Source organism: Cylas formicarius, unplaced genomic scaffold (genome assembly GCF_029955315.1).
Source record: "Cylas formicarius isolate icCylForm1 unplaced genomic scaffold, icCylForm1.1 PGA_scaffold_4__25_contigs__length_36172078, whole genome shotgun sequence".
NCBI classification, from domain to species: Eukaryota; Metazoa; Arthropoda; class Insecta; order Coleoptera; family Brentidae; genus Cylas; species Cylas formicarius.
Window position 1 is genome coordinate 14567918 of NW_026844334.1, and position 14030 is coordinate 14581947.

The window sequence follows — 14030 nt, forward strand, 5'->3', positions numbered from 1 at the left end:
GTTTCGATACAGGCCAACACCGAGAAGTTCGAACACCCGGATTAGAAGATTAGCAGTTGCTGTGTTAAGTATTATTGAAGGGAAGCCGGAGACAAGTACCAGGAAAATTGCAACTGAATTAAATACTAATGAGTTTACTGTATGATGAATATTAAAAGAACAACATATATAGGGTTCGAAATCTTTTATCAAGAGATTTCGAAACGCAGGAGACAATAAAGTTTCATTGCGTAAGTTTTTCGTTATATTTAGTTGAGAAGAATGATAGGAGCAGTCTAATTCAATTCGCTCCACTCATTTTGAAAAAAAAATGAAAAAATATGCAGAAAGTATATTTTTACTTCTGTAATATTTTATTTTTCGTTTTTAGATAAAAATTGAAAACATTATTTTTCCGGCCTATTTGTAGTGCGAAATCTCCATAATGGTTGGACTTTAACCTAACATTTACGTAACAATACCCTTTATTTTCAACATATTAAGTTTTTCACATTCGTTTTAAAAGACCCTGTATAAGAAAAAGAAGAAGCACATTAAAAAATCCTACAAAAACAAAAATGAGAGACACTCAGAATCTAAGTAGACATATATATACAAACTAATACGTATGTTGTGTATCTCGCTAGGAACAAGTAATTGTTCTTTGAGATATGATGGAGTGGACGTCTGTAACACTTCATAAAAACATCAAACACAAATACTCAGATACAAATACCCGATACAAGGGTAGTTAGTTTTTGCACACTGTTTATTAATTTAAACTTACAAGTATCCCAAGCAATACCGAAATTGTTTTAATTTTGATTCATTTACTTCTGTATTCGTATATACCACGCGCATGTGTGTCTACAGCGCGCTACGCCACTGCACAGAAGGTGCAGCTAAAGATTATTTGCTGCAAGCTTTCGAGATATAGAGCCAAATTTTATTACAGGGTTCGACATTGTGACTAGTAATTTCTCTGAAGTAGAGAGAATCCGTCTTCGTCAAACAACTTCTAAAATGTCACAAACTGTGTTGTATATAGAGGACAATTTAGTAAATTTGGTAACGAAGCAACTTCATTTCCAGCCGTTCGAAGAAAATTGTAAGGAAATAAAATAAATAATGAATAAATTAGTGACAAAAGTGACACGACTACAAACCAATACATGCATAAAATAAAAGCAATTACCAAAATTTAAAATTTCGCAAAAAATACAAAAGAACGCTCACTCATACATTATTATTTCTTTCTTCTTCTTTTGTTTCCTTTGCTCTTCGTTTTAATAGTACTTAACCGAATAAAGGCCAAGTACTTTAGTTAGCTGACGCAAAAAATCTCCCAGACCACTGCCGCACTTTTTTAAATTGAAACGCACATTTCTTTTAATCGGGCTACAAATGGGAAAAACATTTAAAATAAAAACGTATTTATTATATATATTAGCAGCCTGCATGATATTCCGGGCTGTTTTAGGAATTCACTTTCTTATTTAGATGTTGAAATGTACTTTTTTATTCGCTTTTCGCGGAAGATTTATTCAACGGCAAGCAGTTTCACTTGAGTTTCCGATGTATTCCGATTTTTTGGTAGTATTATTTAAGATTAGGGATCAATTTGAATAATATCAAATGGATTCTAGCCACCAAGCAACAATTTGTTTTAGATCCTACCACCACACGTTTAGCTTTCTTCAAGGTTAATTTTCACCTTTCCAGACATCCAGAAATTAACAATATGAAATTAAAGTTAAAGCGGAAGCGAACAAGTCTAAATTCGAACAAACAACCATTTTGAAACTCAAACAAATGCAGACATTGCCAAAATTTCGACCCACCAAACGACTTTCCACCCTATAAAATTTTGTTTACTCTTATCACGTGGGTTAGAGTTAGCCTACGCATTTTGCGTGGGGCAGGCGTTTGTTATCGCGTATTCCTCTTTCTCAATGTCTCCGGGCTCAGGGGACAAGGAAAACTTATACGGTCCTATTTTAAAAATACATCTTGATTCGACTTGTGCTTTTCACCTTTCCCATCCAAAGAAAAAAAGCGTAATATGTATTTGCGGCGTGGGACTTTGAGTTAATGCGTATTGCTCCAAAATGGGACGTTTTCCATAACTTTCATAACATACACACAAAGAAAAAGTCACGATAACAACCGGTGGTGGAAATAGAGGGAGATGAAATAAAAATCCATAGGAACTTCCAAAATGCAGAGCCATGTGTGCAGAAACCAAATATTTTAAAATCTGATATTATGATTTTTGGAGCAGTGAAAATACATTTGTCACTGCGAAAATGTCTTCAATTTAATCTGGCCCTTTGGAAAAGCAAAACGAAGAGAGTTTTTCCAAGGCAGTGACAAGTCTTTTATAAGAACAATACCTATCAAACAAAAAGTTTTATGGAAATAAGATTTTCTAAGCATACTTTTTACAAAACTTCTGGATTCCTCCTGTGTCGGTTTTTGCTGAGTCGAACTTGCTGACGTTTCGTCAATCATCCTGTTGGCTTCTTCAGAGCTTGACTGAAATTGAAACGTCAGCAAGTTCGATTCAGCAAAAACCGACGCAGGAGGAATCTATAAGTTTTGTAAAAAGTATTATAGTAGTCTGTGGAAGCTTCTTTGAAAAATTTTTGAAAGATTATTATTTTCTATAAAAGTCTTATGATTTGTTGTCTATTACCTTCTGAACATATCAATAAAAACAAATTATAGCCGTAAAGATAAAAAAATAAAAATATCACTTTTTTAAATGCCCGGTATATGAAACTCGTTTTGTCCTTGATATAGAAGATATTTGGATATAAAGCCAAACTATTTCATGTTTTTGATCATTCGAATAACCAATATTAAAATCAAATAGTGTTTCTGGTAATTCAAATTAGTCGTCGTTACACTACTAATAACTGTCCATAACTGTGATTGCCACCACTAAACCATGTGTTATTTTCGAAGGCAATAATGATGGTGATTACTAAATTCTGCTTTTAATGTTTGGATAATAAATTCAAGTTATTTCAAAAACGGCTAAACCAAATACCGACAAACTATATATTTTTGAATTCATATTGTTGTTGATTCCTGTTTCCATTTGCACGTTCAAAAGATAAGAGAAAAAAAGCCATACAACTTTTAAGTGAAAAATTTGTGCATATCGCCTCTAATAGACTCTATAGGTGTCTTAAAATATAAATAGAAGCCCTGTACAATTGATAGGAAATGACTGACCTGTCTTCCATAATTCAACATTAGAAAAGATAAAACGCAGGTAATAGTTATGCAACAACTGTGGTAAAAGGCATTTAAGTCACAAGTGTACTGAACGAGTGACTTAAAAAGTTTTTTACTCCCTTCTGTAAAAGACCTAATGATACACCGATCTAGCGTGCGGGAAGCGTCACTTTACCACGTGAGTTTCTTATCCCACGGATCCGAAACCCTTCGGGCATTTCCGGGATATTACCACAATCGGATGTTTTCGGATGTTTTCGGAGATTTTACCACACACCTTGAATTTTGACTTTGAATGTAGCCGTGTTGGTTTGCAAAAATGTACACAAAAACTAACGGTCGTAGAAAAGGTATAGTATGCAACAAGGGCGGTAAACGGCATTTGCCTTAAAATTGACGTTGTAAAATGACGCTTTCCGCACGCTAGATCGGTGTATAATTGGATATTTTAGTGAACGGAATCGATCGATCGATCGATAGTCTGTGGCTTCTAGCAATTATAAGTAATTTTTATTGTTCATTTGGTGTAATCCAAGTACTTTTAAAAATTCCTTAAAAATTGAAATAAATAAAATAAACTAAATCTCCCTCTACATAGTTTTTACCATATTGCATGCGAATATTTCGTAAAATAAAAATGTCTAATGCTAGTTATGCTAGGCTAAGTTAAAATTATTAAAATTTTAAATTGAAAATCTCGAACTTTTGCAGTGTTTTCCATGTCATTTTCATTTCAACGGCCCCACGTGTCTGCGCCATTTCATATTTTTCAAACTAGTGTAAGGGCACCGAGTAACAAGTTACAATCCAATTACCACTGGCGTGCGCTACGATTTTGAAACCGCTGTCGTCTGCAACTTTCAATTGTGCTTACCGACATAATATTTTAATTAAATTTACGGCAAAAACCCGTCAGCAACACACTATCGGGAAAGTTTCTCATTAAAATTAAACTATTGTTCTATTTGCGTATAAACCGGTTTTGGTAGACCAAAGTTAAATCTGAAGCGAAAATAGACACCCGCCCTACGAAACGTAAAGAAATACTCAAGCATGAATGGGTGCTTTAAACCCTATAGATTTTTACAGTGGGACAACCTTTACTATATCTCAGATGCAGATATTGAGAACCACCCTTTTTGGGAGAAATTCATTGATGAATCTAGTACTCACCTGGATATTCCCATAACTGCAAGGTACAAGTTACTACGTTACTACATTGCCATAATTCATTGGCGTGCACAATAAGAAATTTAATGAAATTTATTAAGAAATAATGAAAACAAAAACGATTGTTTCATTTTAAATACAATGATAAATGTAGTGATTTTTTTTTAAATAAAGAAAAATGGATATAAAAGTAGGGTTACGTTTATACAAAAAGCCTTTTTAAGATTAAGACAAGCCTCGTTAAAAAAAGTAAATTTCATTGTGCGTGTAAAAACATAATCATCTGGTCAATTAAACGCTGGAGTCTATACCTTTATAGTGAATTTTTCATAATTAAAAACTGTGGTTTTATACTTTCCACACCAGAAAATGTTCAGTGGGAATCGAGATGTAAAGTTGCCCGTGAATAATAATAACTAATTCTTATAATTCAACAACTTTTAATTTATTTTTGCCATTTCATTATATTTTGTAATGAGTTTTGCTGTCGTGTGGGTGTTTTGGTAATGAATATTCATTGCTCTTAGCGTTGCCAGTTCGTTACCATTGTGCCCGGGCGGGTCTGGTACTTAATTAACATTGCCGTAAAGCCGATCGGGTTTCATATATTCGGAGTGAATACTAAAAACATGGAGGGCCAAGTGCGGGTAAACATAATAAAAAAACAAATTGGTCCGATCAAAAATATAGAATCAAACAGATATTATAAGTTATTTTGATGTATCCTTTTCACCCGCTTGATTTGAAATATCTCAAAAAGGTCAAACTTATTGACCATAATTGACAGATATAAACAACCAATAAAGTCCAAAAACAATAAACCTAAAGTAAGAGAGGAGCAGATAAATTTAAACGTGCTCTTTTCGTGGAGTCTGGTTTTATGGTTTTTAATTAAGAAATAACACCTCCATTTATCCTACTCGGCCGAGTTTAAATGGATTTTTTCTAATTCGCAAAATAATGATAATAAAATATGCAAATATAACGTCCACAAACTTGTAAAATAATTCCGATAACTTTAGTAAACTGTTCAGTTTGCTAACAACAATTTCCACCAACAAGAACAAAAACTTTCGGTGTAAACAAAATCTTACGCAGATAAAGCAAGTTTGGGCAGCTCACAAGAACGGGTAATTAATCAACATTCGTCGAGGTTCTGAATAGCTGATCGCGTTTGTTATAAATGGAGATAAATTTGCCGGGAACAATGAAGCAAAAAATATTGGATACCTTCAGGATAATTCAAGATGCGAACACAGTAAGGAATTTTACACAGACCACGTACTTTACGTACCAACTTTAGGTGATTGTCTATTATGTATAATACAGTGCGAGCAAAAGATATTCCTATCGAAAGATAATATCAATAATATTGGTTAAATAAAATATATCTTTCCATGCTTTTTAACCATATGGTGCATTGCATATTCTATTTATGTGTTAATGTTGATTTGAGCTCGTCTTAAATCCGTTAAAATTACACAAAAGTACGTTTTGATAACATTCAAAATTCTGAACCAAATAAAGGTTATAAATAAGTATTCAATAGATAAGATTACTTAGATGATTTTCTTAAACCTGCTTCTACAGGTTCTAACAAAAAGGAGAATTCTCACCTAATCTTTCCCTTCTTTTAATTAGTCTTGGTTAGTTGTCGCTTCTATTTCGAAATATGTTGAAAAAATGAAATTTGATGCGTTTTCTTTTTATTATTAATTAGTGACTAATGATATTTCAGTGATATTTGGTACACTTAATCCTCAGATTTTGTGAATTCTTTATCAAAATAATGATAATCAATATTGGGGCACCTATATTGATCAATAAAAATTATTGAGTACTCCAAAACCGCAAGAAATAGGAGAAAAATGGCAAGAGAAATTTTGCTAAAACTTAATTTTTTCATTAGATGACGTAATAAGTAAATGCTGAACAACCCAGTATTATTTATATTTTCGAATTTATTTTAAATTTATCTAATTAACAAAGTTTACAATGCACACAAAATAAGACCCCCTTCTTAGGCGTACAAAAGATCCCTGGGACAATAAAAAGAAAACGCATCATTTTTTTTCAACACCCTGTGTTTCGAAAACAAAGCAACATTTCAAAAAGTTTTATACCACATGTTCATCTTTAACAAAATATGTCAGAATTCTGCTGTCTCCATCCTTTTCTTAGAGAGGTTAGGTGACACCCTGTATATCGCGAAAGCTGGGAGCTTAACATTTAAGTTATCAGACTTTTAAAGAGTTTCTAACCCGTTTTATACTGAAGGGGATTAAATCAAGGTGCTCCTTAATTTTTGATTCAAAACCAACGGTTTTAGTGCTTAGTAAGCAATTAATTTATTACTTATACTCCTCTCTTATAATTTCATACACGCTTCGAGTTGGCAGAGCTAATTTGTAAACTGTCGCGTGTTATGTTCGCAACATCACTGTGCTATAAATCACCCTTAGGAAAGTGCTATGTGTAAGATAACCCGTTCCTTAAATTATAGATACCTACCATTGGCGTTGACGGCCAGAATTTATTTTCATCGTTCTGTTATAAAGACCGATAAAAATGAAAATAATGCAACATTTGACAAATTAACTTCTGAACAATAAAGTTCTTGTGTCTTGTGCGACCTCGCAATGTTATGTGAGTTTTTCGAAACAGCGATTAACCTTTCCTCAATAATTAATAAACCTGTCTTGATTTGATAAATACAATACCCCATTGAATTCGAGAATTAAGGATTAAATATTAGTAAACAAATAATTAAATGTTACATACTACAATGTAATGTTGAACCACATATTTAAATATTTTTTCCTCGATAAAATTAATAGACAATAATACTTTTTACTGCAAATGCTTATTTTGAATAAAGTATTGGTATTTTCAGGATATCTTTTTAAATTGTGATTTAATGTGCGAGATGATTTTCAGCCACGAAATCTGAGTTCCCTATAAACGTGCGAACTATGTTATAAAATTTCCTTTGTAAAGAAAAACATATATAAAGATAAAACATATATAAGAAAAACATATCGTCATTGACAATAATGACTAAGCTAGCTAGCAAATAAACAAGTTATTATTATTCTAAGTTGCTTATAGGTATCCTTAAATTATTGACAAAGACAACTGTGGTAATAATAACAATTTATATGTAATATTTTGTGAATCGTCACCTCCTTATTAAATGCTGTATTGTAAAGTTAAAAAATATGAAATTGAAAATCCATGAAGGCGTATTCCCGTCGACGCGATTCAGATGGTAAAGGATTACGCATAAGTCGTAAACAATAACCTGATTTTTCGATTCGATTTCGATTAATTCGAAGGAAAAAAATGAGCAGTTAAAGGTTCGCAGCTCCTGTTTGCCACGTTTATTAAGCAAAGGAAATAAAACCACACTTACAACACTGTTTTATTAATCAATGGTATACAAGGGGTACGAGATAAATACATGTCCAAATAATAGGTGCTTCATATACCCAGTAACAATATATTAATAAATGATGAGAAACTTTACGTTAGGATATTATTATCAGCGGTAAGAAGACACTTTGGGACAACTATTATTAGTGAGAAGTTCGATCAATATCCGAATTTACATTATAGAAAGCGAGTAAAACCTAATTATCACAGCTATACACACCCAATTCCTATGTCATTATCACTAATAAATCGTATCCCATATCGCGCTGCAATATTTAATGAATTAAAACAAGATGGCCGTTAAAACTAAACAAAAACCTGAAGAGTATAACTTTGAGTAGTTAACTCGAAACCAAAATTTCATCGGCGAAGTGGTTTCGATAAATTTTAATATTCGCATGAAAAATACGTTTCGACATAAATCGAAATTGGTGAACGTATAATGAATTTTTGCGCGTGCATTCGTTGTGCTTGCAGTGTGGTTCTCGGTCAATGACATTCACAAAATCAATATTTGACCTTTCTAGAGCGAGATATCTTTGTCCGCCCGACGATTTTATCGTCGTTAGAGCTTGAAAATCGAAAAAGTATAACCAAGTAATTGTTGACCAAATGGCGGATCCCCCAAAATATTTTTAAAAGAACCTAAATAAATTTGGTCACATTGGAGTCGAACATGTGACAACTGAGTCTTAGAAACCTTGTCAAAGGTTTAGAAAAAAAGAATTTTGCTTAGTGGACTTTGTGTGGTAGTGTGCAAATGCCAGATAGTAAAAAATCAGTTGCTAGTATTTTTTATTACACAAAAATGTCAAAAAAAGTTTCCTGAAAACGTCTAGCCTAGCCCCAATATATAGTTTATTTCACTGTTTTCAAATCAATCATCACTCTCTCATTAACATATGATGCGCTAAAGAGTCTAAATCGAAAACTAGATTTTGGTAGTCATTTCATCTGCGGTGTATGGAGAATTTTTCGAACATCCCATACCGAGTAACATAATTATCAAAATATGTTAGAAACCACATTTTGAAAAATTAATTTCAAAAATATGTATTCTGTTTTATATTAGGAAGTGAATAAATTCATTAAAATAAGGCACTTAGCTTAACATGTCTCGCAACCAAATGTGAGTTCGTTGTTATTAAATAAGTATGATAAAAATATCCGTTTGATATAAACAGTTCTTGGCCATCTTGTTTTCAAAAATAAGTTCTAGAAAATGGATAACATAATGTCAAAATGGACACCTACATCAGGCTAAATTAATTACAAAATGTCGTCAAACGCCTACATATCTTCATTGAAAGGGTTAAACATCACAAGGTAGGTGAAAAAGTGCCCTTAAATCGGAGTATTTAAAATAGCATCTCGTATTTAAATGTTGCTAATGCCGAAAAAATATCATGGTCAATTACTTGGACTAAATTGACAAAATATGTATGTAAGTAGAAGAAAAACAAATCTTAATCCCAGATACGAAGATCTCTCACTTTTTAAATTAAAAACACAAAGTAAATTTGCGAAGGACGTTTTACGACTATTTAAATTTTCTTGTTGCGTATATTATGGAAGTGGTATTTAGATGACGGTTATTATATTGTCAACCCCCACCCTGATGAATATTAAAGTAATACAATATTTTCCAAGTCCAATGATAGTAAACAAATGGGAAATAAGATATCGACAGGACGTGTAACGTAGGTAATTTAATCCAAAGATTTGGTATTAGGATGGTTGTTGGATAACGAAATTTACCTCTCAAGCAAACTTTATTGCCTGTAAGACGGATTCAGATGAACTTCTGAAGTTGAATAGATATAAATAAAATAATCCTAGCTAGCCACATATAAAACTAATTAACTAAATAATTCAAATGAAAAAAAAATGAAATCTGAAACTACTATCTCCAATGACAAGAGAAAGTCTACAAAATTAAATTGTATTTTTCTTTTACTTATATTGTTGTTCAAATAATTTACAATTGGAAAACACATTTGATGTTGATTGATCTCATTTAAAATTTCATGATCTGGTTTATTGAAAGAAAAACGAAACTGTTAAATTTTTGAAAATTTGTTCCAACGTTTTAAACTGATACTTTATAGAAACTATTTATAATAAGATTCGTAAATTAAAATTTGAACAAGATATATAAAACAGAATACCGTCATTAGAACTATGATACGGTATCAAGACTTACAAGAGTTAGTAGACAAAGAAGGACCTTGTTAGCATCAATAATTGAACTCCACTTCATAGATTGTAGATTTCATTTTGAAATATTGATTTGAAAGTGTATGATGAAAACATTATTTTTCGCTCTTCCTCTATATAAGATATATACGAGGATAAAATAAGAGCCCTTGATTTATGGCGAACGAATTGTTGACGAGCTACATTTGGGACAGATTTTGTTGTCTCATCGAAACAATGCGTAGGAACATGGTGGAATCAAAAGCAAGGTGGTAGAAAACGAAACAGTTACAATGTAGTCTGACGAGTCCTGTAATTGCAAAATTTCCAGTTTACACAACATTTTTTTATCCAACACAACCAAAAGAAATCACTCCTCTCTATTTGATCCCGTTTTATAACGCGGAGGTAATTGAGTTATTTTGTCACCATCGAAGGATGTGACGTTATAATTTCTAAGAAAAACTTCAATCGCAATTTACCAGTCGACTGCAAAGGACCGTTCGATTTATTTAAAATTTCTGATTGTTCTCGACAAAAAAAACCAACGTATTTTGCGAAATTAAAACAGAATTTCTTGGTCTATGCAAACGAAATAAAATAAATAAGTAATAAGAAGTTTTGGATCAGTTTGATTAACACCATTTCGTATCATCTCCGAGAAACTATTCTAAATACCCCCCACTAAATTTATTATATACGATGCAAAACGTCGATCATAATAATTCTACTGGTGTTTCTAATATTAATATAGTGACGTGTTCCTGTGTTTGAGCAATTGTTAATTTGATGCCTCCGTTGCTTATTGGCAAATCATCAGTCTTATTGAATGCAGATTGGGTAAAACCACCTGCAACAAGAGAAACTTTTTAAAGTTAATTAAGTGTGAGTCATTTCAAAAATTGTCACCTTAACTGGCAGTATATGGGATAAAAATGTAAGAAATCTCTAGTATTCAAATAGAACACGAAAAAATAACCTGACAAATTTCTATTCTTTTTTCCTACTCCCCCTTATATACCCAAGAGTGCGCAGCGTCACTTCAAGACGTTAGATGTGTTTTAAAGTAAAGAGTAGAAAGAAATATAGGTAGCTTGAATCTTTGATTGAAAAAAGCTGTTTGTTTAATATTAATATAATTAGAAAAGAAAAGTACAGCATGATACCCAAGAAAATACGATGGAGTATAAAGTATAAAGCTAACAGGCAAAAAACCGAAGCGAATACAAATTAGTAAAAACGGAAATATAGTTGGATAATTAAATCCCTGACTTTTGGATGATCGAAGGCCAACTTTTACAAATCTGCTAAATTCCGCAACTTTTCCAGAGTTTCAGAAGTGAGTGAGAACCCTAAAGTAAAAAAGAAAAAAAACCAGATACTCATTAGGTCGAAAAGTTATGTGAGAAAGATTGCTTTTCATGCCCTTGTCGTTAATTTTCTCCCATCATAAGCCAGCCTCCGTGTTATCAAAAGTTTCACTGTAGATAAAGGCGACATGGGTTGCATGACATGTTTTTCATTCTAACAGGAACGATAAACTACACACGATGTATTTTATTCGACCGATGAGTGGCAATTTAAGTTATAAATGGCAATTTAAAAAGATAAGTAAAACCTGCATTAAAATTTTTTATCTTTGTTAACATTAAAATAGAAATATTTAAAACAAAAAAAAGTTTTCTTTTTTTGCGAGATCGCCGAAAAAAGCAAAAGATCGAAGAAATAGTAAGTTTGGGAAATTTAAAACTTTTTTAGCTATAAAGATCTCAATTACATTCCATAGATATTGAAAGATACAAAAAATTGTAAATATTCAAAATAATAATTTAGAAAAACAAAAAAAAAGGTGACATTAAATATTCGCTCCGCTATGTTCCGTTCCAGTCAAATCAAACTTGTGACTAAAATGGCGCTTATTAAATCTGTTACCTTAAAGTTTTATGTGTTGTTGATTCTTTCGTATTTTTATTTTATTTAGTAATGAAGAGTTGGAATGTTCCTTAATTTATAAGTTAGATAAAAATTATAAAAAAATATTTTGATGGACATAACAATAATATTCTGTCTAAGTTACCAAATTTTCTTATTCTAGTGATACAAATGAGTGCTTTTGAATACCTTACAGATATAATCATACTCATGATCATACTATTACATTTTATCACAATTCCTACAATAGTTAAGAAACAAAGTTGTGATTATTATATTTTTTGCTGTATATACCTTGTCCCATTGTGGTACAGCACCCAGGCCGCGACGCGTTTTTTTCTAATTATGCTGTTAGCTGAAATATTCTTAAATTTAACACCTGAGTGGTTATTCGAGTAAACCTATAATCAAACAAGCAAAAAATATATATACTCTAAAAAAATTGTGCCAACCCTACGTTGGCCTGAACCACATTTTATCATCATTTTGTTATTATTGTAAATATTTGAAGGGGTACGTCATAAACATTTGTTTTTTGAGAATTTCTAAAATAAGATCAAATTTAGGTGGGTAGTACTCACATTGAAAGGGGTTCAATTTGTAAGAATAAATACTGTAATGGTCCTTCAAAGTCGTCTTACTTAATTTCAGACTCGGAGGCTTCCTTTTCCTGATACAATCGCAACAAATCGAGCGCATCCTGGGCTTGTCTTTTTTCACACAGAAATCTTCCAGAAGCCTCCTTTAACTGATCCAGAAATATCTTGTCCGGATACGTCAGATCCGCAAGGGATTCCGGATCCATATCGCTTAACAGTTCCAGTTCTTCGCCTCCAAGTAACGATAAATGACAAAGATTGGTTTTCAGCCGACCAACTAGACCGGCCAATTCTCCGCCCTTACCATCATCCACTTGATCTCTGTTAAACTCGCATCGAGGATACGACGGAAGCCACTTTTGGCCGTTAGTTAAAATCATAAGACTGGTATTAGGCTCTAAAGTCGCAAAATATTCTTCGTCGTCTATTTCTGTGCCGTCTGCTTCAAGAACGACCAAGATATTATCGCCGCTTATGGTTTCTAACTTTTCACGAACTTTTGAGGTTAAATCCTCTAACGAAGTTGCGACAACACCTTTCCGTGTTTCCCGTAAATTATCCGTTATTTTAAAGGGTTTTCCGCCCAAACTGCTATCAGATTCCATAACAGTGAACAACAACGTGATAAATTAGTTTTGAAAATATTGAATGTATACGCGAAAACGTAAACAAATTTCAATTAGCCGCAACTACACCCACCAAACACAGCGCCTAGCGGCTTCTGACGAAAGATAAGAACCGTAATTCCTTGCAGCCAGACGAAGGGTTATTGGAAGGTTACCGCCCTCGGTCTAAAATGTACTGCAGAGCGCATGTCGAACGAAAGATCAATCCCGCCCACAAAAATGTCTTTTGATTTTACTTGATGCGCGTTATAGGACATTCACAATAAAAATTTAGTACCCACCACTAGCATCACTAATAATAAACTAATATCATAGAACTACGATTGACTAATGCTACCCACCAACTATATCGCAAAGACTTCATGGAAGCGCCCGTTGATTATAGCTAATGTTAGCTAAAACTAACCAAGGGCGGTAAACAAATCAAAATAGTTACTAATATTAATATTAATTATTAATATCGATTTGAAGCCAGTTACATTGTTTTGAAATATAAATTGAACTTTCTATTTAAATTTATCTTCCAATACCATAAATCGTAGCAAACAACAGTATTGCCAACCACATGACTTTTCGCGCTAAACTAGAGGCAGTTAATCGCCTATTTGACTATCCTCTTTGGTTTACCGTCCGTCGAAAAACGAAAGTATTGATAATTTATTTATATTGATTTTGAAAATGTATGCACTACAGAATTCGCATGATGGTAGAATGAGAACGGAACTTTGTCATTTACTAAGCGGGAGATTTTGAGGTTACATTGAGATATTTGTTGTCTTAGAAGATTTCAACAAATTTGGAGTCCAGCTTCATAAACTATTGAATATCTTTGAAAAGGAGAAACTTTTATTAC

At 32.6% G+C, this 14030-nt stretch overlaps 1 protein-coding gene across 2 annotated transcripts; it reads right to left on the reverse strand.

Annotated features, from left to right (window-relative positions):
- Positions 1–7801: 7801 nt before the first annotated feature.
- LOC132701197 (DNA fragmentation factor subunit alpha-like) lies at positions 7802–13514 on the reverse strand. 2 transcript variants are annotated; one of them, XR_009618731.1, is made up of 2 exons: positions 12534–13509; positions 7802–10870 (listed from the first exon to the last, which is right to left on the reverse strand). XR_009618731.1 is itself a non-coding variant. In XM_060668938.1 (2 exons), the coding sequence occupies exons 1-2, from the start codon at positions 13154–13156 to the stop codon at positions 10843–10845; spliced, it is 591 nt and encodes a 196-aa protein (XP_060524921.1). In that variant the 5' UTR covers positions 13157–13514; the 3' UTR covers positions 7802–10842. The 2 variants fall into 2 exon arrangements, 1 of the variants encoding a protein (XP_060524921.1); XM_060668938.1 differs by having other exon boundaries at positions 12594–13514.
- Positions 13515–14030: the final 516 nt, after the last annotated feature.